Here is a 26,923-nt window from a genome sequence, read left to right as displayed (position 1 = left end):
TTAAAGGAAAGAGCTAAGTGCGAGAGCGCGAGCTCTACCTACCGACAGTGAAGAGAGCCGCCGCCGCCGCCGCCGCCGCCCGCTCGCCCGCCGCCGCCCGCGCCCAGCCCGGGAGCTGCGCCGCCCCGCCGGCCGCCGGCACCCAGGCGCCCCCCACCTGCCCAGCGCGGCCCGCCGCCCCCGGGGAGCCGGCCGGCCTGGGGATCGCTCCCGGGGGGGAGGGCAGTTTCGGGGGTCCCGGGCGGGGGAAGTCGGGCGCCAGAGGGGAGGGGGCGGCGGGTTTTCATGTGGCCAGCATGAGCTCCTACTTCGTCAACCCCCTGTTCTCCAAGTACAAAGGCGGCGAGTCCCTGGAGCCGGCCTATTACGACTGCCGCTTCCCGCAGAGCGTGGGCCGGAGCCATGCGCTGGTGTACGGGCCCGGCGGCTCGGCGCCCGGCTTCCAGCACGCCTCGCACCACGTCCAAGACTTCTTCCACCACGGCACCTCGGGCATCTCCAACTCGGGCTACCAGCAGAACCCGTGCTCGCTGAGCTGCCACGGAGACGCCTCCAAATTCTATGGCTACGAGGCGCTCCCCAGACAGTCCCTTTATGGGGCTCAGCAAGAGGCGAGCGTGGTGCAATATCCCGACTGTAAATCCTCCGCCAACACTAACAGTAGCGAAGGACAAGGCCACTTAAATCAAAACTCGTCTCCCAGCCTCATGTTTCCATGGATGAGACCCCACGGTGAGAAGCCTTTTCTCTTTCCCCCTTGGTCTCCCGCGCTCCGGGGTCTTCCCCCCACCCCCACCCCCGCCTCCTTTTTGTCTGCCCTCGCTTTCCCTCCTGGCTTGGGGCTCTCTTGGGCCCCACCCCCGGGCCTGAGTGGGTTTCTGGAGGTTGGGAGGTTCAGCTGGGGGTGGGGCACCGGGCTAGCCTGGGAGATTTGGGGGATTGGGGTGAAGGTGGGGGAAAAGGTGGTGTCTGGGTGCAAAGGGTTAAAAAAACGTTTTCTCCACTTCTGTCAGTCAGTCTCTCTCTCTCTCTCTCTTCCCTCCACCCCTCTGTCTCTCCCTCTCATCACCTCTAGTCAAAGTTGGGGAGGTGGCTGGAAAGGGGCTGGGGACCCTGAGGTGATTAGCCTTTGGAACAAGCCAGTTTCTCCATGAGGCAGAGAGCCTCAGTCCAGGACAGTGGCCAGGCTGTCTTGGGGGTTGAAGGGAGGCCCCTAATTCCCTCCCCTCGCTGGGTTAGAGGGTGGTGGGACCCCAAGGACAGGTGCTCTGCCTGTCTGGGGTACTCACCACCTCCTCTCAGAGACCTAGCCTTAGGGCCACTACCCCAACTTTGCTTTACTTCCCTCAGTTGGAGAGAAGAGAAGGAGCCAGAGAGGAGAAAAAAGGAGTCCTAGGAAGAGGCAAGTCATGCAGATTAGAGGGCTCTGAGGTCCACAGAACCCTTGCCAAGCTGCCCCCAATCAGAGGCTTGTGGGGTCTCCCTGAGACCCTCAGGGCGACTCAGGTCATGCGCCCCTCCAAGGGTGGCCCCTCAGAGCCCAATTTCGAAGTAAAAGGGGGAAGCGAGAAAGCGACAAGTTCCAGCGGGGATGGCCCGTGATTTATTTGCTGGTCTCCAGTTAGCCATCAGGCCAAGCAGTGGTACATTCCAGGAGATCAATTATTTTTCTTCCTGGCAAAGCATTAGGCAGAGAGATCTGAGGAGGGGCAGTGAGCAGAGCCTCACTTCTTCACCCCCAGCCCTTTTCCCTTCCTTTTGGAAACAGACTCTATCTGTCCCCAGCCCTGCTCACCCATTGCCCCTCTGCACTTGTAAACAAAGCTGCAAGGGCCAGTTTTCTGGGACTGCAGGCCTGGGGGGACTCTGCACTGCTCGCCTGGCCTCTGCCAGCCCCCACTTTCCAGACAGACCCCAGTCCCTGCCCCCACCCCCACCCCACCTCCCAAGGTGAAGCCAAACCAAAACAAACCCCCTGCAACTTTCCTGCCCTTGCCTGCTTTCCGCTCTCGCCCTTTCTCCAGGAGGGAGGGCAACTGGGGAGACCAGAGGGGGACTTCAGGGGAGGAAGAGTGACAGGGGAGAGCCGAGCCCCCACCCAAACATAACCAGACTGGGCTTCTGTTCTGTCCAGCTCCGGGGCGGCGCAGCGGAAGGCAAACTTACAGCCGGTATCAGACCTTGGAACTAGAAAAGGAGTTTCTCTTTAATCCTTATTTGACACGAAAGCGCCGGATTGAAGTCTCTCACGCCCTGGGACTGACTGAGAGACAAGTGAAGATCTGGTTCCAGAACCGAAGGATGAAGTGGAAAAAGGAGAACAACAAGGATAAACTGCCTGGAGCCCGAGATGAGGAGAAGGTGGAGGAAGAAGGAAATGAGGAAGAGGAGAAAGAAGAGGAGGAAAAGGAAGAAAACAAGGACTGAGCAAAAAAGAGAGACACCCCCCCACACACCCCTTTAGCAACTCCCTTGAAGTTTCGTTTTATGGTAGAGGATAAATTGAGAAGTTTACGACTGTCATTTGCTTTTATAGAGAATAGAATGACACTCACAACTCTAACTACCTGTCAGATACTTGCAGCTCTGGTTTTATTACCTTTGGACTTCCCCCGATCTTTATTTGTTTGGGGGCTGGAGGGGGGAGACCGAGACACAGCGAAAAGTTCCGAGTCTCTGTCTCAGTCGTTGCCCCAGCGCACACACTTGTCCCTTCCCCCACCTTTCCCAGTCCTGCCTGGATTTTCAGGTCTGAGACCTGGCCTCCCTGCCCCTTCTCCTGGCCCCTTCTTGCCACACTGCCACCTCCCTGCTTCTATGGTATTTATTTTAGAGGGGAGCCCCCTCAAAATGCAGAAGAAGACTCGTGGCTTTGTTTTCATACTAGGATTAGCGTATTAGATTGACTTTTTTTTCCCCAAGGACAGAAAAAGTGAAGGAAGGAAGAAAAAGAAAGGGAAGATGTTCAAAGACATTTTTTAAAATGATAGCAACGACTATCCCCCTCCCTCCCTGGGGCTCCCTACTTAGAAACCCCCCCTTGACTTTCTCTAGGAACCTGATGGAAACCTGAAGGAGGTGGGGGTCTCCCCCTCCCCCCTCCCTTTCCACAGGGTAGATAGGAGCCTGCAGTTGCTGCTAAGATCCTACCTAGCCATCCCATGGTCACTCGGGCCCATGCCTTCCTCCCCTTCGCTGTCTAATTTCTGTTGTTGGGCCCAGCTTCCTCTGAGCTACATTGGTGTGAGCGCTCAGAAATCACCATAATCATGAAAATAATAATAATACTGATAATAATAATAATGATGATGATGGTAAATCTTTAACATACTACCTAAAGGGAACCTGCAATAATCTTGGAAAAATAAGAAAGAGAGAAATTTTTTAAAATCCTAATACGGGAGAAAAAAAGAGAAAAAAATTTAAAATTAAAAAAAAAAAAGAAACCTCCAACGTATTTTATCACTACCTATAGGAAGAAATCCTGCTTTGAGAGTATTTGTAATGCGGTTTTGTTGTCATTTGTTGCTGCTTATTTCACTAAGAAAAACCCAACAACTGAGACTGCCTAGCCCGCCGGTCCTGTGCGCTTTTATTGTGCTTCTAACCCCAGTAGAGTAGAACTAAATTGCACTGAATGTATAGTTAACTCTGTCTTGAATTCTCTGTTTATGCAATGTGCTCGAAAGAAAAAAAAACGTTAAAAATATATCTATAATAATAATTTTTGGTCATTTGTCTTTATGTCCAGCTATGAATGTAGATTTTGTGTCCCGGCAGCCCTGTTTCTGGTCCAAGTACTTTGTATTGTATACGTGAGTCATAATAAAAAAAAAAAAAAGGAGAAAAACAGTTGAAGCTGGAATGACTGACTTGTTTTTTCCCCAGCACACACCCCGCTCATTCTCTACCCCCTCTCCTCCTTATCCTTCTTTTTCAACAGTCTGTTAAAGGTTTCCTCCGCTGACCTGACTTGGGGCTGGGGAGCACTCACTTGGAGAGGAGCGGAGGAGTTGAGAGGGCAGGCTGGACTGGGAGGGCAGGTGAAAGGGGGGAGGTGAAGAGGAGGAGGAGGAAGAGCAGGATGCTCTTGGGAGAACCTTGACTCCAAACAAAGTGAGTTTCTGGATGCCAGGATCCCAATGGGAAGAAAGCATCTTCTCCCCACTTATCTGTCTTCCTCCTGGCCCTGGGCTGGGCCCAGATCAAAAATTTGCCCCCTGTTCCCCTCTAGCAACTAGGCCTGTTTCTTCCAGGGGCTGGGGCTGAGGTTGAGGATGAGGCAATGGGGTTCTTTCTGACCTCCACATGCCCCTCATAGCCAACCCTTGGTACTCAGCACCCAGCACTAGACTGTGAACAGGGTAGGAAGGATGTGAGGCTCAAGGCAGTCTGGAGGACTTGGCTGGAAGAAGCCTGAGTGTGGGGGGTGAGGAAGCTTAAGCGTGGGGGAGAGGAGAGAAGGGAAAAGTGAGTGGACTGATACGCCAAGCAGCCTGGATCCACAGTCTGAAATGTAAATTCGGCCAGTACAGAGCCATCACTGTCACCCAGCCCGCTTGCACTTCCTCCAGCCTCTGTTCTGGCTGTTTCAAGCCCATTCCCGGCTTCACCTTGGCAATTGGGCAGCCCGCCCTGCCCTTATAACGCACGTCAGTTAGCCTGGGTGGGGGGTGGGCCTGCTGAGTGGACAGTCCCCCACCCCAGCCACAGCAGGGTAAAGACAGTCTTCATTGGACTCCTCATTCCCCCCAAAAAACGGTGGAAGGCTAAGGGACTCAAGGGGCAAGAGGTCTCTCACTCCTCCCTGGAGGGTCCTAGACAGAGAAATCTGTTATGCCAGTGAGATTCTGGTCAAATAATACCAAATTCCAGAGATACAAGTCGTCTGATTAAGTCATGAGAGGGGGGGAAGGGGAGGGGAAGGGATCTTCTGGTCTTAAAAACCAGACCCCCAAAGACTGAAATATTTTTAAGGCCAGTTCCCTCTCTCTCTGTTGCCTGCTCAGTGATTTTCCCAGACTTAGGCCCAGGGCGACTCTAGTTTTGTGTAATTTCAGCGGAGTCTGGGTCCCTGGCTCCCACGCAAAGTGGTCCTGAATACAGGATTGGATCTGGCGTCGTTAATAGGGGACTCCTGCGGCCCGAGCGAGGCTGCCGATTGGAAGCGCAGGCTGCGGGCAGCCGGGAACAGCTTTGAGCAGCTCTGGGGGAAATCTTTTGGAACCTGGGGTCCCAGCTGCCAGCCGCGGGGCCAGCCAGGTAACCCCGTTTGCTGCGGGAAACATAGGCAACCCACCCGGGGAGGCCTGAAAACAGAGCATTTCGCTCCGACCTCAGGCCTTCCCACCGGCGGGCGTCCAGACTCCGAGGGCCGGCGAGGGCCGTTTCATTTTTAAAAGTGTAATTATGATTGCTATTAATAAAAATCGCTGGCTCAGCAGCCGAGTGGATTGACCCCCACACTAAGTGGCTTCGAAGAACCTCCCCGAATTTTCCCCACACCCAATGCCCCATTCAACCCCGGCCCTGCTCAGCAATGCCCGTGGCCCCAAACCCGGCGTCGGAGGGCGGGGTGCGTCTGGAGCCCGGCATCGCTTGAGATGCGAAGCCTCGGGTGGGCCAGACCAAGAGAGCTCCAGCCGCCCCCTCTTGCAGCGCCCGCCCACCCCCCCAACCCCTGGTGCCCACCGCCTGTTTTCTCGTTTGGAGAGAAAAGGAGGCAAAACCCGTTTTATGGGGGAGCTTAATTGCGAGCGGGATGCGCTCTCTTTAGAAACGGGTCCTCCCAAATGCTCCCGCCGTCCCATTACCGGAATGGGGACCATTCGGCTGCAGCAGATAGGACTTTCTCCCATTCTCTACTTTTTTTATTAGCCAATCAAAGTGGCTTCCGAAAGCTATTTGTGATTTGTGAAAAATAGTATCTTTCGAAATGCTGAGTTGAAGCATCTCGCTCATTTCGCCTTGAATTTATTATTCTAATCTCAACCGTAGCGACGGGATAATGCAGCTATTAAGTTGGGGGGCAAATTCGTTTCTCTGGAATTTTTTTTTTAATCTCGGCATTTTCTTTCCCTCCCCACTTCACTGCAGAGGCCAAGGGAGTTGCGGGCCTGCAGGGGATCTGAGGGATGAGGGAGGAAGTGAGAGCCCTAAAGGCCTCCTTGGGGGACCCTAGGATGGGACAGTGGATTGGCCTCCCCAGCCTCAACTTCCCCAAATGAAATGCCCCCGCAGCTGCACGCTGGCTAGAGAAAGTCACCCCACCCCAGTTAAAGCGAACCCAGGACAGGTTATGCCACAGACTAGAAGTAAAATTTCCGGTGAACTGCCCTCAGTGCTGTCCCATTCTCCCCGCAGCCCATTGTGAAAAGCTGGCCCAGCGCTTCCTTGTCGTAATTTTTAACTACCTGTTATAAAATTTATGGGTGGGTTTGTAAAAGAAACGAGGTCCCTGCATCCGGCTGAGGGAACTGTTTCACTTGCTGTGGAGGAAGTTTGGGGAGGGGATGAGGGACCCCCTGTTGGTTGGGGTGGGGCACCCAGCCATGGAAGTCTCCATGCCAGCTTGATTCAGGACCAAGGGAAGAGCTTTGGGCCTTCAAATCTCCAGCTGGTGGGGAGAGTGGCTGGGTTGTGACTGGCTGGCAAATAGTCTCTCTGGGGGAATTTATTCTGGGCTCCCCCACACTGGATTCATTGCCACAATCTGGGGCCTGGAGTCTCTCGGGTGCTCCGTGTTTAGCATGGAAGGTGGAATTTAGGGAAGAATAGGGTCTTTTTTCAGGGCCTCCAAGGTGTGTCCCAGCTGCCCAGACACTGGAATTTTTCTGAAAAAGGCAGGCGGTCATGGGCCACCTGACAAGACAGTAAAAGGCTTCACACGACCATGCACCCAAAGGAAAAAGAAGTGGGAACCAAGATCGTGGCCCTTAATTTTATTTTTAATTCTTAACAGATTAGGAGTAGGCTGCCATCTGAACCTAGGAATTGAGACCTGACACTAGGGATGGTCTTGGGGGAAAATGTCATTTTCTCTGAGAAAGGAACCTGGAGATGAGGGGTGCTTTGGGGGTTCTGGAGGCTGCCCCCCATTCCCATTCATCCTGCTTCCTCCGCAGGACTGCCCAGCACCGGTCTAAACCCACTCCGCTCTTCAGACCAGGGCCAGGACAGGCTTGGTTATGAGGCTTCCAGTGGCCTGCCTCTCCCGTTTCCATCTGGGGTGGAATGGGGGGCTTCCCAGATGCCCCATCTGGAAGGATGTTGTCCTCTTCCTAGAAAAAAACGGTAGGGGTAGGGAGCGCATCCCTTCTCAGTCCCTTCACGTCGCTGGCCGTCACTGTCCCAATGCCACAAACCTTTGCAAAGCTTAAGTTCCCTTAGAGCCAACCTTAATACCCCATTTATTAAGAAAAATATGTAAAATCCGGCATGGCAAAGGGAGGCAGCCGACTTAGCGCCAGAATCCTTCTTTCTCTCGCGTCACGTCGCCCCTTTGCCCTTTCCGCGCTAGCCAGGAGCAGCCCGGCCCGTGGGGAATGGGCGGTGGGTGGGGGTGGGGTGGGGGTCGGGGGATGCTCCCTCTGCGAGAGAATTGGGTAAACATGGCGACCGCGGCGCCCATTTGCACACGCTACACAAATGCATCGCATTCCCGGTTGTTTGCAGAAAATTTACAGCTGAGTAATAAAAGTTTACGATCGACTCACAAGTTGGATTGGCCACAAGAAGTCATGTGGATTCCATCCATGAACGTGAACTTTTTATTGTGGTTTGTCCGTTCGGAGCGCTCCGCAGAACAGTCCTCCCTGTAAGAGCCTAACCATTGCCAGGGAAACCTGCGCTGGGCTCTCCCTTCATTACCAGTTTTTTTTTTTTATTAATCTGATTAATAATTATTTTCTCCCCTCATCTAATTTTTTTCCTCCCAGATGGAGTTGCCGGAAGCTGGGAGCACCTGGGGAGAGGGGGTGGGGGGAGAGGCAGGAGTAGAGGGCACCCCTCTCTCCCTTCCCGACCCTCTAGCCCCCCAAGGGGCAGGGGGAATGCGGGAGCAGGAGTTGAGATTGGAAGCTGCAGATGCCTCCGCCCCTCCCCTCTCCCAGGCTCTCCCTCCTGTCCCCTTCTCGCAACTCTCCTTGATTTTATTTGGCTTTTTGATTATTGGGACTATTCTTTTTTATTTTTAAATTTATATATAGCATATATATATGTGTGTGTGGAGCTGAGACAGGCTCGGCAGCGGCACAGAATGAGGGAAGACAAGAAAGAGAGAGAGTGGGAGAGAGAGGCAGAGAGAGAGAGGGAGAGGGAGAGTGACAGCAGCGCCCGGTAAGTGTTTCCTTATTGGTTCAAATATGTAACTAATGGTCCGTAACTGGGTGGCGGTTTCAAGATAAGGACAGCAGCGGCTTGTCTTGGTTAGAGAGGAGAGGGGGCTGGCGAGAGGGTGGGCGCGTGGGCAATTATGGGAAGGAAAAGTGGGGGGTGGGGAGGAGAAATTGGGTTCATGGAATATGGTAGTGGGGGACGTGTGTTGTCCTTATGTCACTGTGCGCTGAAATTGGGGGTCGAGGGGCCAGAACTGCGCCTGTGGGGCTCAAGGCCGGGGTCTAGTGCGCGGACCGTGTCCTTACCTGTTATAGATCTGCGGCCTCTTGGTTAATGGGACTGGGACAGAGGGGTCCCGGGAGCTCAAACTTCAGGGCAGGAGAGAGAACCTGCAGGCTGTAACCATTGCCCCCTTAGCAGAGTCAGCCCCCCAATCCCCAAACAAACTTTCCAGCGCCCCCTCCCTGCGCCGCAGCCCCCTCCCTCCCAGAGAGCGCGACCGCTAGAGCTCACACATGCGCAGTGCGGGCCCAGCGCTGGGCCGCCGAGCAGGAAGAGAGCGCAGCTAGGCGGGCGGCGGGGCCTGTTAATTGGCAATTAGGGGGGAGGCTGGTGGCTGGTGCGCGTCAGCAGAGGGGAGAGCGTCTGCCCACCCCCTGCTCCCACCCCCACTCGAGCGGATGGAAAGATGGGAGGTGCTCTGCACTGCGGGTGGATGGGTGGGGGTGGGGGATTCGGCACTCAAAAGCCATCTTGTGCTTGGAGAAAGGGGGCCAATCTGCCTTCTCTTCCCCCACCCCCCGACCCGGCGTCCTCCACCCCAACCGCGGCCACCCCACCCAGGATACCCACTGGGCTGCTTCACTCGCGTCGCTTGGCTGCTCTGCTCTGGGATCTGCCCTGTCTGGGGCGGAGGTGGGAATTGGGGAGGTCCCAGGCTGGGTGGGGACGGGACCAGGCCTCGCTGGCGGGGCCTCCTGGGTTAGCGGAGGCAGTGAGGACTCAAGGCACGGCTGGCGCATGGGGTAGGGACGTCAGAATTGGGAGGCCTGGAGGGTCCTGGGCGCTCGGGATCTTCCTAATAATTGGTGCTAATGGCGCGTTGTATAGTCTTAACCCAACACATATGGTTTCATAACACAGTGGCTTAATTTCTTCCAAATGTACGTGGCCCTGAATGTGTTGCAGCTTGATATATGACCCCGCCCTGCTCCCTGGCCTGGGTCCGAGGCGGCCCCTATATGTGTGAGCTTCTGTTTATAAAGGGCGATGCACACACAATCGCTTACACACCCAGGCAGACACACCCCAGAGCTGAGGGAGGGGGTGCATATTTCTGCAGAGTCTGGGGGCCAGAGTCCCCTTCAGTCTGCGCCAGTAGCACCCCCCCCCATCCAATCCCAACCGCGCGACTGGGCTTCTCCGCCAAGCCTGAGTGGGGGAGGGGATCGCTCCTCGATTTCCTGTTTAAACCCTAACCGGTCGCCTGGGGGGCGGGGGGGGGGACGGGGGGCGGGGGGGGGGACTGGGGGCGATAACCTGTTTTTATCAAATTCTTAAAAATACAGTTCGACTGCATTGAAATCAAACCCCTTGGGCCCGAGTTGACGATGAATCTTCTCTCCCCTCCCCCGATAATCCCCTTCCCTTCCTCTCCTGCCCCCCCAAAATTCCCCTTTCGCAGCCGACATAAAGGCCTCGGAGGTATTCTCCCGGGGGAAGAAATGGCATTTTCTCTCCCCCTTGCAACACCCCCCCCCCCCCCATTAGGACTTGTGTGTGTCGGCAGAGGCGTCTGCCGAGGGGCTAATTTCGCGTTCCTTGTTTACGATCGAGAAAAGCGCTTGGCTCTCCCCAAATGGGCCCAGCCCGCCGCCCGCTCCGGCTGCCGCGCGCTCTGCCGCCGCTCCGGCGCGGCCCAGGGGCTCACGCCCCGGGGAGCCTGGCCGCGGCCGCCCAGACTCCGAGTCCGTGCGACCTGCAAAGGGCAAGGGGAGTACAGTGGGCCCGTGGAGGGGCCCCGGAGGCCTGAAAATGGGAGCCTTCCTCCTGGCGTACTCTGGGAACCGCCGACCGGTGAGGCCTCTGTTTCTCTCTTTCGCTGTATTTTGTCTGCCCCCGCCCCTGCAGTGGCCGCACTGACTTGGGGTGGGGGGGAACAAGTCTTTGTTTCCCCCTCCCAGGACAACAGTTTCCGGAGAAGGCCACTCGGACCAGTGGGGATTCACCTGGGATAGGGCTCCCCTCCCTTTGGAGGGGTGCGCTCTGGCAAGGCTGGGGTATTTCCCTCGGCCTACAGGGATCTAACCGAACGCAGTTGGTGAGATTTCAGCGTGCTGGGGTTCATGGTTGTCGGGTTAACAGCACCATGAAATGTCCTTATATAATATTTTTATCAATTGATTTACTGTCCCCTCCTGGCTAGGGTCCTGCAGGCCCCCACTCCCTTCACCCCTAGACTCCTCCTCAGGACGCAGAGGGATGCAGAGACAGCGTAGCAGCAGTGACTGGCCCTGGTTTTCCATTTTCTAGTCTGGCCAGGGGAAAAACGCAGCCCCAAACGCCAGCCCCTTCCTCCCCTCCTTACTTTCGATTTTCCTTCCCTTCTGTCTCTCCCTCGATGGCACTCAAACCGAAGCACAAGAGGGGCCACCGGTGGCAACCCTCAGCCTTGTTGCACGCCAGATTTCCTGTAGATAAGGTCCTTAGAGCAGGAGAGCACTGCTGTGATTATCTAATAATAGCCAGAGCAGCTGAGAATAGAATCAGGCTCAAGAACTCTGCACACGCAGAGCTAAGGCTGGGCAGAAGCCCTGAGTCTGTGGATCAGGGTCTGGTGACACTCCCTGGAGCCCAGGGCCCCCAGCAGTCTCCTCTGAGCCCACTCTTTGGGCACCTCAGGCCTGTCCCTTACGGGGCTTTGTCAGTCCTGCCACAGGCTGTATTTCCTGCGCCAGCTCCTAGCTAAGGAGAAATGGGCAGAGCAAACCCTTTCTCTCCCTGGTCTGACAGTGGTGATCCCCACGAAGAACGCAACCTGTTTGGAGAAGGTGGCCTTGTCGGGTTGGCTGTTGTGTTCTGAAACCAGGCTTGGTAGCTTTATACATTTATTAGATAGAGGCTCAAATGTACAAGGACAGACTTACGCATGAATATATATAGACTCATATTTCCTCAGTGGTTAATTGTATATTACCATGCCTATATCCGTTCAAACACCGTTTTATGTGCATGCGAAATTTTGTTAGCCCTCGTTAGATGCTAGGTGGGTGTGGGCTCACGGAGGCACTGGGTACCCTCTGTGCATGCTCTCCTGAAAATGTGTTCACGCTGGAATCGGAGTATGCGGGTGTCAGTAACCAAGGGATGCCACAAAGGCTTTCCCAGACCTTATTGGCTTTGCTGTCCAAGCAGCCTGGGCTGGAGAAAGACTGATTTCCTTCTGCTCTCTCTCCATACCTCCCCGAAAACTTCCCCAGCTCAGGACTGTTTTATCAGGGAAACCCAGTTGTGCTGAAAGTGAGTTCTGTGGGAAATTTTCATGGGTGAGGTAGGCCTGTGAGCAGTTTTGAGCAGTCGCTGGGCCCTGGTGCTTGAAGCCTTGCTGAGGTGGCATAGGGGATTGGGGTGGTTAATAAGGTGGCCTCTGGGCAGTGGTCTGGGGTTGCTGCCTGCTAGGGTGCCTGGGGAGGCCACTGGAGAAAACCAGCCAGATGGGTATGGGCACGGTGAACGTCTGTGCCCCGCCCCTAGTCACCCTGGCTGCTCACGGGGCCCCAGTTTTACCTCTGTCATCTGTGGGGCAGATTAGGGGCTCTCTGAGTTCCCCAAATGCCCAGATCTGGTTACTGGTGGGACTTTAATCCTCTCTGCTACCTGAACGAGGGCGATAGCTGATGGGGCAGAAGAAGCTGGGTCTGACCGCCTGCGGGCCTAGAGCACTGAGTGTGGACCAGGACTGAGAGTTAACCAGCCCCCTTGCTCCCTTCTGGGCCCAGGGAAAGACAGAGCAGGGGGGAGTATAGATGTCCCTTAAAATCCCCAGGAAATAAAGTAAGGACGGGAGAGGGGCTGGCGGGAGTTCTCCTCCACTGCCTAGGGGATTCGGTTCCTCCCAAGAATCTCCTGTTCAGACTTGCCGAGGGTGCCGAGCCGTGCAGCTCTCTCCCACCTTCTCCCTCGCCAGAACCAAGGGCGGCCTTGAGCTTTTAGGCCTCGGCGGCCCCCGGGTGCCAAAGTGACTATACCCCCAACGTGTGCCCCTCACCCAGCCCACGGCCTCTGCCACGGCGCCGCAGCCGCCCCTGTTTATTGTGTCTGTGAGTTGTTTACTTGTTTTGTCTGCTGCCACCCTGCGTCAGAAACCCGCCAAACCAGCAAACTCACCCAGGAGAACAAAGTGCAGCGCTATCCTGAATTCCCTCCCCTTTCCGGCACCCCGCTCCGCCATTACCACCTCCCTCACTCTCCCTTTCCCCTTCCGAGGGGAGGAAGCAGAACTCGTCCTAAAATAGGGCAGCTGTTACAGGGTCGGGGGAATTATGGGGACACCATAAACCTCCGGGTGTCCTGGTGGTGGAGAGAGAGAGCAGCCTCCAGCTTCTCTTCCTTCCCCCGGCAACTGTTTGGTTAAGGGGGCCACACTCATTGAGAAAGTTGAGTCCCCCTCACCCCACTCCTTTCTGCAGGAGTTTTCCCTGAGACACAGGTTGCTGGGTTTTAAATCAGGGTAATGTTGGCAGATTCATAAAGCTAGATAAAGCATGTCTGTCTCTCCTCACCCTCCCTTCTCCTCAGCCCCCCAAAATAGCAGTGAATTTAAGCAAATCCTACAAAATTAAATTGCCCCTTCAGTAAAGATCCTATAAATCTCCAATCCCGCCAGGTGTAGAGCCGGAGGGGCCGCTGTTCGCCTCTAATTCTGCTCCTGGCTATCAAATCTGAAAGAGTATCATTGAAGTAAGTAATATTCTCGTTTCTGAAATTAATTCCGCCGTCCCCATCTCTCTCCCTCTTTTCGCCAGCACAGATTAAATGGTTGTTTCAGATCTGCAAAACAATAAAGGATAAAATTATTTATAAGAAAATGAGAACGATGTTTCATTGTTGGCTTATTGTTCCAGAACATAATAACATTTTATTTTCAAGAGGGAGAACTTAGTCCAGGGGAAGAAGGGGAAAGGCGAGGAGAAAGTGAGGGGAGGCAGGGAACCTACACACAAAACTCCTGCTATATATAACTTTTATGACATTTACAATTTCCTCGTGACAACTCACTGTGACGTCATAAATGCTGCGTTCTTGAGTTTTACAGTTCTCATAAACCTCCAAAATGGGTCCAAACAGTGTTCGGGGTGGAGGGCTGTAAGAGAATCCAGGAAGTTGGGAATCCTTTGTCCTTATTCTGGGGGCCAAAAATATTCTGAATATTCTGGATTTTCATTTTCCCTCCTGGGCCAAGCAGGACTATTTGCTTTCCCTCCCTGAAATGTCACTCAGGGTCTGCGTTCCCTCCCCATTCCCAGTGGGGACGAGATGCTTTGTCCCAAGGCTCTCTGTGCACCCCCTCCTCAGCTGATACTCAGCTGCTTGGGATAGAGGTGGTAGGCTTGGGGGCTAGGCCCCCAAAGCCAGAAATGATTTCTTCCAGAGGGAGCCGAAAGGGGCTCCGGGCTGAGCCTTATGGGACAGAGATGCTGTGGACCGATTTTACTTTTTAACCTTCAGCCAGATAAGTGAATTGAGAAGCCAAACAAATACCGGTGTGGGCGTTTGTGTCTGCTGATGGCAGCAGCATTAGGTGAAGTGGTGGTAAAGAAAGGTCAAGCAGAAATCTGGAAAGAGAGAGGGAGAGGAGAAAATATGACGTAAGTTAGCGGAGTCCCTCCAGGTACCTTCTTCTCAGTTTAATTCCAGATAAAGCAAAAGCAGTTTGGGCGGCCTCTCAACCTCTCAGCTCAAAAGCCCAGGCCTCTGAGGTGTTTGGGGCAGTTCTCAGGCGCTTGACATGCCCCATCTGGCCTTTTCCTCCTTCCCCCTCCCTGCTGACCCCCAACTCCATTCAGCTGGCCAGCCTGGGCCCTGTCCCCAGAATATCAGCACCCGCAAATGGGATCCATTTCCAGGTTGGGTGTGTCAAATTTCACTTTTCTCCAAGTGTCTCCATGCCTGAACTTTGAAAGGAGAAAGAGCATTCTTTTTTGCAATGCCGTGTGTATATAGGGAGGCATAAGCTCAGACAGTTTCCCCACTGGATCTTTGAGAAGCTGGGGGCTCCTGGGGTCAGTTATGCTTTGGTGTCCCCAAGCAGACCCAGTTCCCCGTGTTCAGGTTCTCTGGTGGACTAGGAAACTCTCTTTGCAATCCTTCTACTCCGGATTCTGTGGAGATCAAAGGAGCTCGTACACAAAACACTAGGCATTTGGAGTAGGATTTATTTTTTTAATTTTTAAATTAAAAAAAAATCCAATCATAAGCCAGTCAGGCCAACTGAGCAGTCACTTTAGAACAGCAAAGCCTTAACCAAACAGTGCTATTGTGAGGTGAGCTGAACAATTATTGAAACTCAGCTTTCTCTGCAAGAGGGATTTCAGCCCTCGCCCAGTGGCACAAAAGGGACTGGTGGGGCAACCGCTCCTCTCCCGCCCTGGAAGTCAAGGATTGAGGGGGTGGGTCGGGCAGCTGTAGTGGCTTCCAGGCAGCGAGGCGCTCAGGCCGAGTGCTGAGTCCTGGGGCTCCAGTACCCGCGTCCCTGAGCAGCCTCCGGAGGCGCCGAGGGTAGTTGGTGGCGCCGGCAGCCAGGAATGGAGTGTGTGTATCTGTGTGCGAGGCTGGGTGAGTCACAGACATTGGCGCAGAGTTGGGGGATCTGGGGAAAGAGAGAAGACTGGCAGAACACAGACTAAGCAGGACCTCTAGAGAAGACTCTCCCCAAATAAAAATTCCAGATCGCATCCCTCTCACTTCCAGATATCCTTCCCCAAGAAATTAATATACTTCCCAGAGCAGAGTGGAAGGCAAAGGCAGACAAGGTGAGGCCTGCCCATGAACCCCTCTAGGGCCAGGGTCCAGTCCCAGCCACCCTCTCCCCAGTTCAGAGCTACACAGGCCCCCAGCCTGGAGAGGGGCAAGGCTGGAGTAGGAGCCCTATACTTGCCTTGGGAAACCCTCAAGTGCCCAGCCTCCAATGCAACCCTTAACTGTGGGGACTCCAGACCAGTGACTGCCCCCCACTCAGGCCCAGCGCACCTACAGTACGTTCCTCTCCTATAATTAGCGCTCATGAAAAGCATGTGTTTGGGGGGGGGCGTGGCTGAAACAGGAAGCGTCAACTTTCCCCCTTTATTCCTTTTCTGTGTTTTTTGAATTCTGTGTTTGAGTCCACTAATTCCAGCTCTGAAACTGAAAATCCATTCTTGCTGCCAAACCCCCTCCGATGCCTGATTCCGGAGGCCGAAGGGGCAGTGCAAGTTGGAGACCCTACGGGCCTGATGGGGGGGTGTTCTCTGTTTTCTCTGATTTCTCTAGGCTTGTTTTATAGAAACAAAGAACAAGTTCTCCCCTCTCCTTCCTAGGACTTGTGCATATTTACAGAGCTGAACTGCAGTTTTAATAAAACATCTGTTCTTGCTTCTGCTGATGAGTTTCCATAATTGTTTTCAGACAAATTTAACAGGAAAATATAAATATATTTAGAAAAACCCAAGTCCCAGCTTTTCCCCCGTAGACAGTCATTCTTGCACCAAAAAAAAAATAAAATTAACGTGAAATGAAAAAAAGGAAAATATAATCCAATGAAGGGAAGATCCGGCTCCTCTGACCTGCTCTCCCCCCTTGGAGCGAATCCTTCCAGCAAATTTCAGCTGCATAATTAAAGATCTGACTGAAAGAAGGCTTCTTTCCTCGGGAACGAAAGGTGATGGGGGAAGAGTGTGCTGGAAATTAATTTTGCGGAAAGTCTTTAAGCAGTGGGGGAATTTATTTGTATTTCTGCTTCCCCTTCTCCCCCCTTCCAGCATTTCTGCCTTTTTCCCCCAGCAGCTGGTTCCTGTTCATTATAAATCGGCGAGACCTTTCAGTCTCTGCCCTCTGTTTAGGGACGTAATAAAACACTTAACTTTCCGGGGCTGAGACTTACATTCTGCTCCTCAGGTCGCCCACCCCCCGCGCTCACCGCCTTTAGGCCCTAAAGGAGACTCTCCCCAACTTTGGGGCCCCTTTTCCCTCCACACTTGGTTTAGGAGGGACAGGAGGAAACCCAGGCATCCTTGCTGGGGAGCTGAAGCACATGCTTCCCCGGAAGTCCCTTCTTTCTTCCAAGGTCCTTCCTTCCCCCTTCCACCCATAAAAGAGATTTTAAAATACACAGAAAATCAACACTCATTGAAAGCAAAACCTCATTAAGACATCCTATCTACCATCATTCAATTTGTTGTACATTGCAACAATTTAATATCTTGAAGGAAATATCACTGACATGATTTATCCCTCTAGCAATCTCTCTCTGCAAAAGGGGGGTGGGTAGGGAATTTACCCTCTCTTCCGGCCTGTTCTACGTGTTACACTGCTACCCTAGGGGAAGAATTGAGGCTGGGAACTCTGAGAGTGGCTGCTTGTGTCCAGGGGTGCACTAACTTGTTCCTTAGCTCAGCCCCCTTGGTCTTCCACCCCCCCCCCCCCAGTTCTCTCTCCCTCTCACCCTCCAGGGGGCCTGGAGCCCCAGCCAGCTGTTGGAAACCTCTGCCCAGGCATGTCATGAATTCAAGGACAGCTGGATTCTAGAGTGAAAAGCAGCTCAGGCTGGTGTCTGTTTGTGTACCTGCCATGGCACCCCAAAATGAGACAACTCATCTCAGAATTTCTTCCTTAATTTAAGAATCCTCCTCTACATGCACCTTCATCTCCCTGGGGAGAGGAAAGTATGGTCCAAGAGGGGGAACCTTTGTAACTATAGGGACCTTCCCCCTGACCTTCTAATACCAACACATTTCCTTCCTTTCTGAAGGATTGGGGCTGTATTTTTTAAAGCCAACACAAATTGTCTCGCAGGAAGACTCTTCCATCCCGTAACGAGGTTCACGTATTAACTAACATGTTGTCTCCATCAGCTCCTACACACTGTCTGCTTTTGGGTTCGAAACTTTATTTTCCCCCCTAGCGACACTCCAGGGAAACCTTAACGTTACAGAAGATGAATAAACGAGTTTTTTCCCAGCGTAGTCCCGTTTATGGCTTTATTGCTACCCATTGATTACTCCGCTTTGTTACACAGAAGGAAAAGATCATAAAATCCAGCGACATCCGGGTTCTTGTTATAGTCAGTTCCCCCCACCCCAAAATGATGAGGCGAAAATATGAGCTTCCACTGCTCCCTTCGCTTGCCCCACGGCCCCCCTTTGTCAACTCAAAGCATTTTCAGCCTATATTACGATATCAAAATAAGTTTGGATTAATCAGTAGGAAAAACCCCATCTGCACACCTTCCACCGTTTCCGTTCGCCCACTGCGGCTCCCTCACAAGCCTCGGACTCAGCTGCCTTTTCCTAACCTTCTCTTCCTTCTTCTCAGCCCTCAGGTGGGGAAGAAAATGGGGGTAGGGGGCTGCTGAGAGGTCCGGCCCCACCAGGTGTGGCTGGCCCTTGGGTGAGAGCACCCCAGGAAACCTTGGCTGGAATCTTCAAGCCCTAGAGCTCAGGTCCAGGGGCACCTCCCTTGGCAAGACAGAGAGTCCGAGGGGGCAGGGGCTTCTGACCTGGGCAGGAGCTTGAGCCTGCAAGACGCTCACTGTTCATCAGGTCCCCACCAGCCTTCTCTTTCTGGCTGGATCTTATGTGAATTACCCCAACGGCCCTGGCTGCCTTCAAATCATAAATTCTCACCAACATAAACAGGAGTTGATGTGTCTAGAAAGACTCTCAGAGTTCTTTCTTCTTCCTTCCTTCCTTTTTCTCTCTCTCCCACCTTTTACCTCTTTCTCTTCCTTTCCTTTTGTATTTTGAAAATAAATCTCCCTTTTAGGCAAAAATGTTGCAAGAGTTTCCCCAAAAAGGGGGTGGGGGGCGGCCAGGAGGAAGAGGAACCAGATGCATGGCTCCTTTGCACACCTCAGCTCTGCCACTGCACCCTGAAGTCTCACCCTTCCCTCTTTAGACTTAGGGGCTCCCCACATGCCCCCTCCAGCCCAGACTCTCAGACACACTCTCCTTCCTCTGAGCACCATGTTTTATGCAATTTCTTTCCACTTTTGATTTTTTTTTTAATTATTGGGGAACATATATGCTGGTTTAGTGATGGGGACTCAGTCCATGGAGTATCAAACCAGGATTTCCTGTCAGGTTTTTGGGGTTCCCCTTGAGCTGGGAGGGAGTTCCTCCCATGGAGAAATCAAGATGTACTTTTAGAAGGGGGGCAGATATAAAAGATGAAATCAGATTGAAAATACAGGGATTTTTCCAGCCCTGGCTGTGACCACAGCACAGCAAAGTTAGCTGGGGCTGAGAGATTTCCTGGGAGTGCGGCTCTCCTTTTCTGGGCCCCAAGACCCTGCTCGGGGGCATTCACCCTTCCTTCACCTTCAAATCAGTTCCCTAACGTATATATTTTTAAAAGAAATCCAAGTCTTACTTTCCAAGCACACACTTAGTCTCAACTAGGGAATCAACAGAAGCAGAAGCGATTTTTTTCCCCCTTCTTGACATCTGGCTTGCGATTGGCTGGGAGGGGGTCAGCTGACTTTGTCATTTTGTCTGTCCTGGATTGGAGCCGTCCCTATAACCATCTAGTTCCGAGTACAAACTGGAGACAGAAATAAATATTAAAGAAATCATAGCCCGACCAGGTAAAGGCAAAGGGATGAATTCCTACTTCACTAACCCTTCCTTATCCTGCCACCTCGCCGGGGGCCAGGACGTCCTCCCCAACGTCGCCCTCAATTCCACCGCCTATGATCCAGTGAGGCATTTCTCGACCTATGGAGCGGCCGTTGCCCAGAACCGGATCTACTCGACTCCCTTTTATTCGCCACAGGAGAATGTCGTGTTCAGTTCCAGCCGAGGGCCGTATGACTATGGATCTAATTCCTTTTACCAGGAGAAAGACATGCTCTCAAACTGCAGACAAAACACCTTAGGACATAACACACAGACCTCAATCGCTCAGGATTTTAGTTCTGAGCAGGGCAGGACTGCGCCCCAGGACCAGAAAGCCAGTATCCAGATTTACCCCTGGATGCAGCGAATGAATTCGCACAGTGGTGAGTTTTACAGCTCCGAGATATAAATTAAATAAACTGAACTGGCTTTATGACCGGCTTCCCTAGAAGAACGGGCGGAGAGAGTTTTTTATGGCCCCATAAAAACAATCACGCTCGTCTCCTCGCCGACGCCGAGACAGGGCCCCCTCTTCTGCCCCCTCTGCTCGCCTCCCGCTTGCTCGCAGGGGCCTGGCCCCCTCGGCCCCTGAGGGATTGGAGGGTTACACGGCGAGCTGAGGGGGCAGGGGATGAGGGGAGGGGGTGGGGGAGCCCCCCAAAGTCGAGTCAGGCTGAGGAGAAGGGAGGGGGACAGGGAAGTGGGGAGAAGTTTCGAGGAGCTAGGGCACTTGGGGAGATGGGGAAGCCCAGTCGTTCAGAAATGGGGCCCTCATCCCCAGTGTTTGGGATTTTTCAAAGATCAGCTTTTAGACTTACAGCTTTCTGCCTGGTTCTGTCCCCCACCCCCACACACACCTTTCTTTGGGACACACCTACCAACCTGGGGGGGGGGACTGAATGGAGTTGGGATCCTGGCTGTAGTACCCCTAGTGGGGGTGGGGACAGGGCAGAGGAGAGAAGGCTGGAGCCCGAGGGGGCCCGTGAGTTGCTGGCCAAGTTGGGAGGGTCAGGGCTGTGCTAGGCTAAATCGTCTGCGGAGGATGCCTTGCTGATTGTTTTTAGTGTGTTTTGTGCCCGGATCTCTAGGGGTCGGCTATGGAGCGGACCGGAGGCGCGGTCGCCAGATCTACTCGCGGTACCAGACCCTAGAACTGGAGAAGGAATTTCACTTCAACCGCTACCTAACGCGGCGCCGGCGCATCGAGATCGCCAACGCGCTCTGCCTGACCGAGCGTCAGATCAAAATCTGGTTCCAGAACCGCCGGATGAAGTGGAAAAAAGAGTCTAATCTCACGTCCACGCTCTCAGGGGGCGGCGGAGGGGCCGCGGCCGACAGCCTGGGCGGAAAAGAGGAAAAGCGGGAAGAGACAGAAGAGGAGAAGCAGAAAGAGTGACCAGGACTGTCCCTGCCACCCCTCTCTCTCCTGCTCCCTCGCTTCCCCCAGCTCCCTCCTAATCACACACTCTGTATGTATCACTGGCACAATTAATGTGTTTGGACTCCCTGAGACAAAATTAGGGAGTCAAATATGGACCTGAAAAGTCAACTCTGGACCCCCCCTCCCTCACCGCACAAACTCTTTCACCAGGCGCCTCCTCCTCCTCGCTCCCTTGCTAGCTCGTTCTCGGCTTGTCTGCAGGCCCCTTCCCCCGCCCAGGCCTTGGGGCTCGTGCCCGAACCTCGCTTCAGACTCCACAGATCTCCCTCCAGACGAGGACCTGGCCTCCCATCCCTTCGGCACCCCCCGCCCCCGCGCAGAGAGCCGGCTCCCCGGCCCAGGGGCCTCCGCTCCCGGGCCTCAGGGCCCGGCCCGGCAGCCGGGGAGGGCGGGAGGCCCAAGGAGGGCGCGTCGTGGCCCCACAGCAACCCCCAGGGCCTCCCCGCAGCCCCTGCCCGGCCCCTCTGCCCCAGCAAATGCCCAGCCCAGGCGAATTGTATTTAAAGAATCCTGGGGGTCATTATGGCATATTACGAACTGTGACCGTTTCTGTGTGAATATTTTTAGCTGTATTTGTGGTCTCTGTATTTATATTTATGTTTAGCACCGTCCGTGTTCCAATCCCATCTTAAAAAGGAGAAAAAAAAAAGAGGGAAAATTACAAAAAGAGAGAAAAAAAAGTGAATGACGTTTGTTTAGCCAGTAGGAGAAAAAAAATAAATTAAAAAAAATCCCCTCGTGTTACCCTCCTGTATAAATCCGACCTCTGGATCCGTTCTCGAATATTTAATAAAACTGATATTATTTTTAAAAGTTTATATCGGGATTTCTGTTAACTTCGCTCGTCCGCCGGCCTCGGGGTGAAACTTGGAGCAGGCTCCGAGCGCTCCCGCGTCTGCCCGCCGCCTGCGAGCCCCCGGCCCCCTGCACGCGCCGAGCCCTGCCTCCCGGTTCTCCCGGGGATCGCCGTGGGGGCTGGGAGGCCTCTCCGGGCTCCCCATGCAGAGCAACGCACTCACCCCGCAAAAAAGGCCGCATGGGGTTTCGCTGGGGGTCGAGTGGGAGCCCGGGTTGGTCGGATTGGTCTCGGGCCCCACGCAGGCCTTTCTTCCTGCTTTTGGTAGTCTGGGGTCCTCGGCTTCTGAACCCCGGGCCCCCAAAGGCCAGAGAGGACGCATCGTCCAGGCCCCAGGTCACCCCCGCCCACTCCCCGGAGTGAGGAGGGAGGCGCCGGAGCGAGCAGGGCAGCCCCCGGCCCGCGCCAGGCAGACTCTGGTGAAACGTGGCGGAGGCGGAGAGCCGAGGGGAAAGAGGAGACCGCGGGATCTGAGCCCTTCGGCAGGGATTGAGCGATTCAAGGACATCTCGGAAAAGAAAGCCTGGAAACTGAGCTCTCGCCTGCTCTGGGACTCCTGACGTGGCCAGGACCAAATTCCTTCTTCCCTACAGCCCGAGCCCCAGTCTGCTTCCTTACTCTTTCTTCTCCCCTCAAACTAGGCCAGTGAGAAGCACAGCCAGACCCTAGCCCTTCCCCAGCTCAGGCCTTCTCTCCTAAGCCCAGCCAGAGAAACCTGAGTGGACCTAGGGGGTGAGGTAGTGAGGGGGTCTCCCGGAGGGAAAAAATCCGCCAGAGTTTTCCAGACCTTCCAGATCCCCGCCAGCGCCCCCTCCAGCGCCTCCACGTGGGGGGGGGGGGGGCGGGAGGGGGGCTTCTCCTGGCAGAGGCGGAGATTTCCTGGGGAGAGGCAGGCAGGAAAGAATAAGACTTGGGGCTAGGGGAGGGGGTCGGAAAAGGGCCGAATGGCTGCAGAGACCCCGGTCTAGGCTGTGAAGTTGGCCCAGGCGCCCCAGCCAGGTCCTTTGGGACACCTCCAGATAGCTCAGAAATTGCTCTCCTGAACCCAGGTCCCTGGAAAGCCTGGTCCGGAGGCCTCTCCCCCAAAGGGCATGAAACAGGCCTTTTCCTCTGCCCTGCTCACATAATATTTGTGGAAGCTTGAATCTTGCTTCTCCATGCCCTTCATGAACATCTATTTTCTACCCAAAATACCTGGCATGGGTACCACATGAGGATCATACACAGGCATGCAGAACAGTCCTCCGGTTCATTGTGTCTGGTTCTTTACCCACCCAGCTAGCTACCCACCACCCCCACACAATTGAAAATTCCTTATTGCCACTCTGGGGTCCCTGGCATGATGAGGAGGCCTACTCATCTTCCCCTGGCTCCTCACCTGCAGGCTCATCCCAGAGTCCCCAGCACTCTCAGTCCCATGAGCCCCCTATCTAGTTCTGCCCAACCAGGACTCCTCCTCCTGGGCACCCTGCCTACCTCTCCAGAGGCTGGGTTCACTTTGCCCGGCTGACAGGCACCTCCTCAGCAGTATCAGGGCCCTGGGGCCTCAAAGAAAAGGGACCTTGACCCTTGATTTAGAGAACCTGAGATAAGCCCCCTCCAGCCTGGGTAGGGGCTCTCCTACCTCAACCCCCTTCCCTTCACCATTGCCATTTTTGAACATTGAAAGCCCCCTGGGGTTGGGGAGGATGGGGCTATCTGTTACCCCCCCTCCCCCCCACACACATTACTGTGCATGCTAGTGAAACCTCACCTCCCCTTAAAATTAAATACAATTTAAAAGGCCATTTCAGGGGTTTATCGCAGCAACACCCAGCTTCTCTACAGTGTAGAAAATCCAGAGAGGCCTGAAGGCCAACCAGCGAGCCAGGCTGCAATTCTTCCAAGTAGGCACCAGGTGTCGCTGTGGGCCCGTTGTCCCGGCTACCCCCCAATTCCAAGAACCTTTTTTTTTCTCCCCCTTCTCTCTCTCTCTCTCTCTCTCTCACTCCTCTCCCCCTTGGTTGGGCTTTGCCAACATATCAAGATGCGTTTCGCCGGCTTCCATCACTAACCTCCCGGAGGTCATCAAGCCAAATTTATGAGTGGCCGCTCGAGTCACGTGACTCTATTTAAGGCTCCCTTATTTGGGAAGAGCGCATAGGATAAAGAAAGAGATATCTCCACCTATAAATTGTGCACTTTGGAGAACAAAAAACCCCTCAACTTCAAAGAGTCACAAATCACCCTTAATCAAAAAGGGTGCAGAAATTTTTTTTGGGCCCTCCCCGCCATGAGCTCCTACGTAGCCAATTCATTCTATAAGCAGAGCCCCAATATCCCTGCCTATAACATGCAAACTTGTGGGAACTATGGATCGGCCTCAGAGGTGCAGGCATCCAGGTACTGCTACGGCGGATTGGACTTAAGCATCACTTTCCCACCGCCTGCGCCTTCCAACTCTCTCCACGGGGTAGACATGGCTGCCAACCCCCGGGCTCACCCCGACCGCCCCGCCTGCAGCGCCGCGGCCGCTCCGGGACACGCTCTGGGCAGAGATGAAGCGGCTCCTCTGAACCCCGGGATGTACAGTCAGAAGGCGGCTCGCCCAGCGCTGGAGGAGCGAGCTAAGAGCAGTGGGGAGATCAAAGAGGAGCAGGCGCAGACAGGGCAGCCCGCCGGACTGAGCCAGCCACCGGCCCCGCCACAGATTTACCCGTGGATGACCAAACTGCACATGAGCCACGGTAAACTTTAGGACTTCATTTTGCGCGCTCGGGTCCGCCTGGGTTTTATAGGCCATGCGGGGCAAATAAAGAAAAAAAACCTGCGGCCATAAATTTTACGATCCAGGCATCAATGGCTCGTAAAACTGTCCACTAAAAGGCTTAGAGGCTGTGTGCGCCCAAATTTACGACGACATAATTGGATCATAGGAACAAAACGTGTATAAAAGGCAATATTCAATTTTTGGGGGAGAGGGAGGGAGTTAAAAAAATAGAGGGATCTGAAGGGTGAGGAGCGCGGGGCTCCAGAGCGGGGATCCCCCCGCGGTCCCTCCTCCCTCCCCTGCGGAGCCGGCTCGGCCGCGGCTTGCCGCTCCGGAGGATTCCAGCGACTCGGGAGGGGCGGGAGGGGGGTCCCCGGTGCTCGGATCTCGAGGGTGCTTATTGTTCGGTCCGAGCCTGGGTCTCCCTCTTCCCCCCACCCCCCTCAGCCCCTCCGGCTGCCGAGTGAAGGCTGCGGCGGAAACTTTCCTGCCTGGGCAGAGGCGCCTCTCCCGGGGCCAGGCTGGGCTGGGCCGGGCCCGCCTGCGGCCCGCCGGGCCTGTCCGGCCGCGCTCGCGTCTTCTCCCTTCGGCCGCGGGTGGGGGCCTGGGGCTGGCATGGGGACGCTGGGGCGCTGCACGCTATTCACCCCTTCCTGGCTTGGGGGGTTTATATTCCAGAGACGGACGGCAAGCGGTCCCGAACCAGTTACACGCGCTACCAGACTCTGGAACTGGAAAAAGAATTCCACTTTAACCGCTACCTCACTCGCCGCAGGCGCATAGAGATCGCCAACAACTTGTGTCTCAACGAGAGACAGATCAAGATCTGGTTCCAGAACCGCAGGATGAAGTGGAAGAAAGATTCCAAAATGAAAAGCAAAGAGGCTCTCTAGAGGCAGCGGGGAGGCCCGCCGAGGGCACCCCGAGCCCGCTTCGTCCCCGCGCCTTTCCTTTTCGGTTTTCCTCTCTAGATATTTTGGGGCAAGGGCGGGGGCTGGAGCACCGGCTCCCCGGCCTCACAGACAAAAGCTCTTTCCCTTGGCATTCTGCATCCCCACCGACCCCAGGTTCCCGAGGCGCAGCCCACGCTGCCCGCACTCCCCTCAGTTCTGCTCAGGACCGAGGTCCCAGGGCAGGCTCCGCAGGGGATGCCCAGAGGGCTGCGGCATAGGGACTGGTGCTGAGCGAACCCGACCTGGGCCGCCTCTCAGGATTCCTGCCCCAGCGTGGCCTCCCGGGTTCAGGTGAGCCCTGCGGGCGCCGCAGGCCCAGAGCCTGGACCCACCGGCCTCGCCCTCTCCTTTGTTCCCGGCTTAGGCCGGCCAGGCGGCTGCGGGCTTGGCGAGAGCATGGTTGTGCCTGGTGGAGTCCAGCACCAGACTCGGGGTGCTTCCTTGTAGCTACTAAACTCGATGTTCATTTTTTAAATGATTTGCATATGAAAGGGGGAGATGACTGACTGTCTGCCTAGGGCCGCCTCGGTTGCCCTCTGCTCTCCAAACCTACGCCACCTCCACCCCAAAGCCCGGGAACCTGTCCAGCCTGCGCTCTCTGCATGCCCTCTCAGGCCCCCAGCCTCAGACCGCTAGCTAGCTCAACTATTGGGGTTCCCTGCTACTGGACCCCAGCAAAGGTCCTAGAGGCTCCTGGCTGCCCAGTAGTCCCTGCCACGACTTTCAGTGTCCTGCCCATCGCTATTGTCCAACTATTTATTGACTCCAGGTCTTTCCTGAAACTATATTTTGTCATATCAAATAAAGACAAAGAGAGAACAGGACTAAAGATGCAGCGGCTCCTGTCTGTTTGGGGGACGTGTGTCGGGTAAAATGTCCGAAAGGGCTGTGAGGTATTGGGGGTGGCCCACAGCCCTTCAGCCTCTGCTTTGAAAGAATTTTTAGGAGCCTCTAGGAGCATTGAGAAGAGGGAGGTGAAACTGAGCTCTTTTCCCAATCCCTGGCTCCAAGAGGGACCTCTTGGGGCAAGAGGAGGACACCCAGGCCGTCTGTACTGGCTTCTCCCCTGCTGTGGCTGTCCCACGCATTCAGGCCTCCGCACCCACTCGCACCTTGGCTGGGTGCATCTGAGGCCTCTAGACTGGCAGCAGCCCCCACAGCTTGCCGGAGCTAATCTGCAGGGACCAGGGACCCGTGGCTCCGCAGGGCTCAGACTCAGGCCCTTCTGGGCCTGTGAAGAGCTCTCTCAGGGCTAGATGGTCCCTGAGGGGCCTCACTGGACATAGAGGAGGGGCTAGGGGCCTATTTGGTCCCCAAACGAGATGTTCAGAAAGAGTTGGTACTGCTTGGTAGAGGGGCGAGTTGTGTGAGCTTTCTAAGGTGGGGGGAGGGGAGCAGTGAGGCAACCTGCAGTTTGTACCTGCCCGGCAGGACACGTTCAGACTGTCTTCCCCACCTCCTAGGGCCTAGGGCTGTGCAGGACAATTAGCTGGGAAAGGAGCCGCATAGACCAGTGCCTGAGTTGCTTCTGTTTGCCATCATTTATCTCAGTCTCTGTGATTTTGTGTGGAGGGGGAGGGGGAGCTAAAGCGAAGAGGAAAAGGCAGATAATTCAGGTGGTGCTTGAGGCCGGCCTAGACCCAGGATCTGCTCTGCCCCAGGCTCCTGGGATGGGATGGGGGAGGAAGTACTTTATAGGAGAAACAAATGTGGGAAGGG

At 54.7% G+C, this 26,923-nt stretch overlaps 4 protein-coding genes and 1 long non-coding RNA gene across 9 annotated transcripts in view; 4 read left to right on the top strand and 1 right to left on the bottom strand.

Moving 5' to 3' along the window:
• HOXC4 (homeobox C4) overlaps positions 1-26,923 on the top strand; it is a 60,504-nt gene that overhangs the window by 14,328 nt on the left and 19,253 nt on the right. The window lies entirely within an intron of this gene.
• Positions 109-4,846, top strand: HOXC8 (homeobox C8). The gene is made up of 2 exons (XM_057701372.1): positions 109-732; positions 2,135-4,846. The coding sequence occupies exons 1-2, from the start codon at positions 297-299 to the stop codon at positions 2,425-2,427; spliced, it is 729 nt and encodes a 242-aa protein (XP_057557355.1). The 5' UTR covers positions 109-296; the 3' UTR covers positions 2,428-4,846.
• Positions 6,909-11,022, bottom strand: LOC130832706 (uncharacterized). 3 transcript variants are annotated; one of them, XR_009048356.1, is made up of 4 exons: positions 10,925-11,022; positions 8,643-8,733; positions 7,716-7,824; positions 6,909-7,280 (listed from the first exon to the last, which is right to left on the bottom strand). It is a non-coding gene; the product is annotated as an uncharacterized LOC130832706 (long non-coding RNA). The 3 variants fall into 3 exon arrangements; XR_009048357.1 differs by having other exon boundaries at positions 7,716-7,814; XR_009048355.1 differs by lacking the exon at positions 7,716-7,824.
• On the top strand, positions 9,854-21,313 carry HOXC6 (homeobox C6). 3 transcript variants are annotated; one of them, XM_057701370.1, is made up of 3 exons: positions 9,854-10,413; positions 19,243-19,588; positions 20,270-21,313. In XM_057701370.1, exons 1-3 carry the CDS (start codon positions 10,372-10,374, stop codon positions 20,599-20,601), a joined length of 720 nt encoding a protein of 239 aa, XP_057557353.1. In that variant the 5' UTR covers positions 9,854-10,371; the 3' UTR covers positions 20,602-21,313. The 3 variants fall into 3 exon arrangements, with proteins under 3 accessions (XP_057557353.1, XP_057557354.1, XP_057557351.1); XM_057701371.1 differs by lacking the exon at positions 9,854-10,413 and having other exon boundaries at positions 15,195-19,588; positions 20,294-21,313; XM_057701368.1 differs by lacking the exon at positions 9,854-10,413 and having other exon boundaries at positions 15,195-19,588.
• Positions 23,531-26,292, top strand: HOXC5 (homeobox C5). Its single transcript, XM_057701373.1, has 2 exons — positions 23,531-24,228; positions 24,930-26,292. The coding sequence occupies exons 1-2, from the start codon at positions 23,775-23,777 to the stop codon at positions 25,142-25,144; spliced, it is 669 nt and encodes a 222-aa protein (XP_057557356.1). The 5' UTR covers positions 23,531-23,774; the 3' UTR covers positions 25,145-26,292.

The sequence above is a fragment of the Hippopotamus amphibius genome, chromosome 12, assembly GCF_030028045.1.
Source record: "Hippopotamus amphibius kiboko isolate mHipAmp2 chromosome 12, mHipAmp2.hap2, whole genome shotgun sequence".
Taxonomy (NCBI): domain Eukaryota; kingdom Metazoa; phylum Chordata; class Mammalia; order Artiodactyla; family Hippopotamidae; genus Hippopotamus; species Hippopotamus amphibius.
The sequence above is the reverse complement of the archived record's forward strand: the minus strand, read 5'-3'. Positions and strand labels throughout refer to the sequence as shown.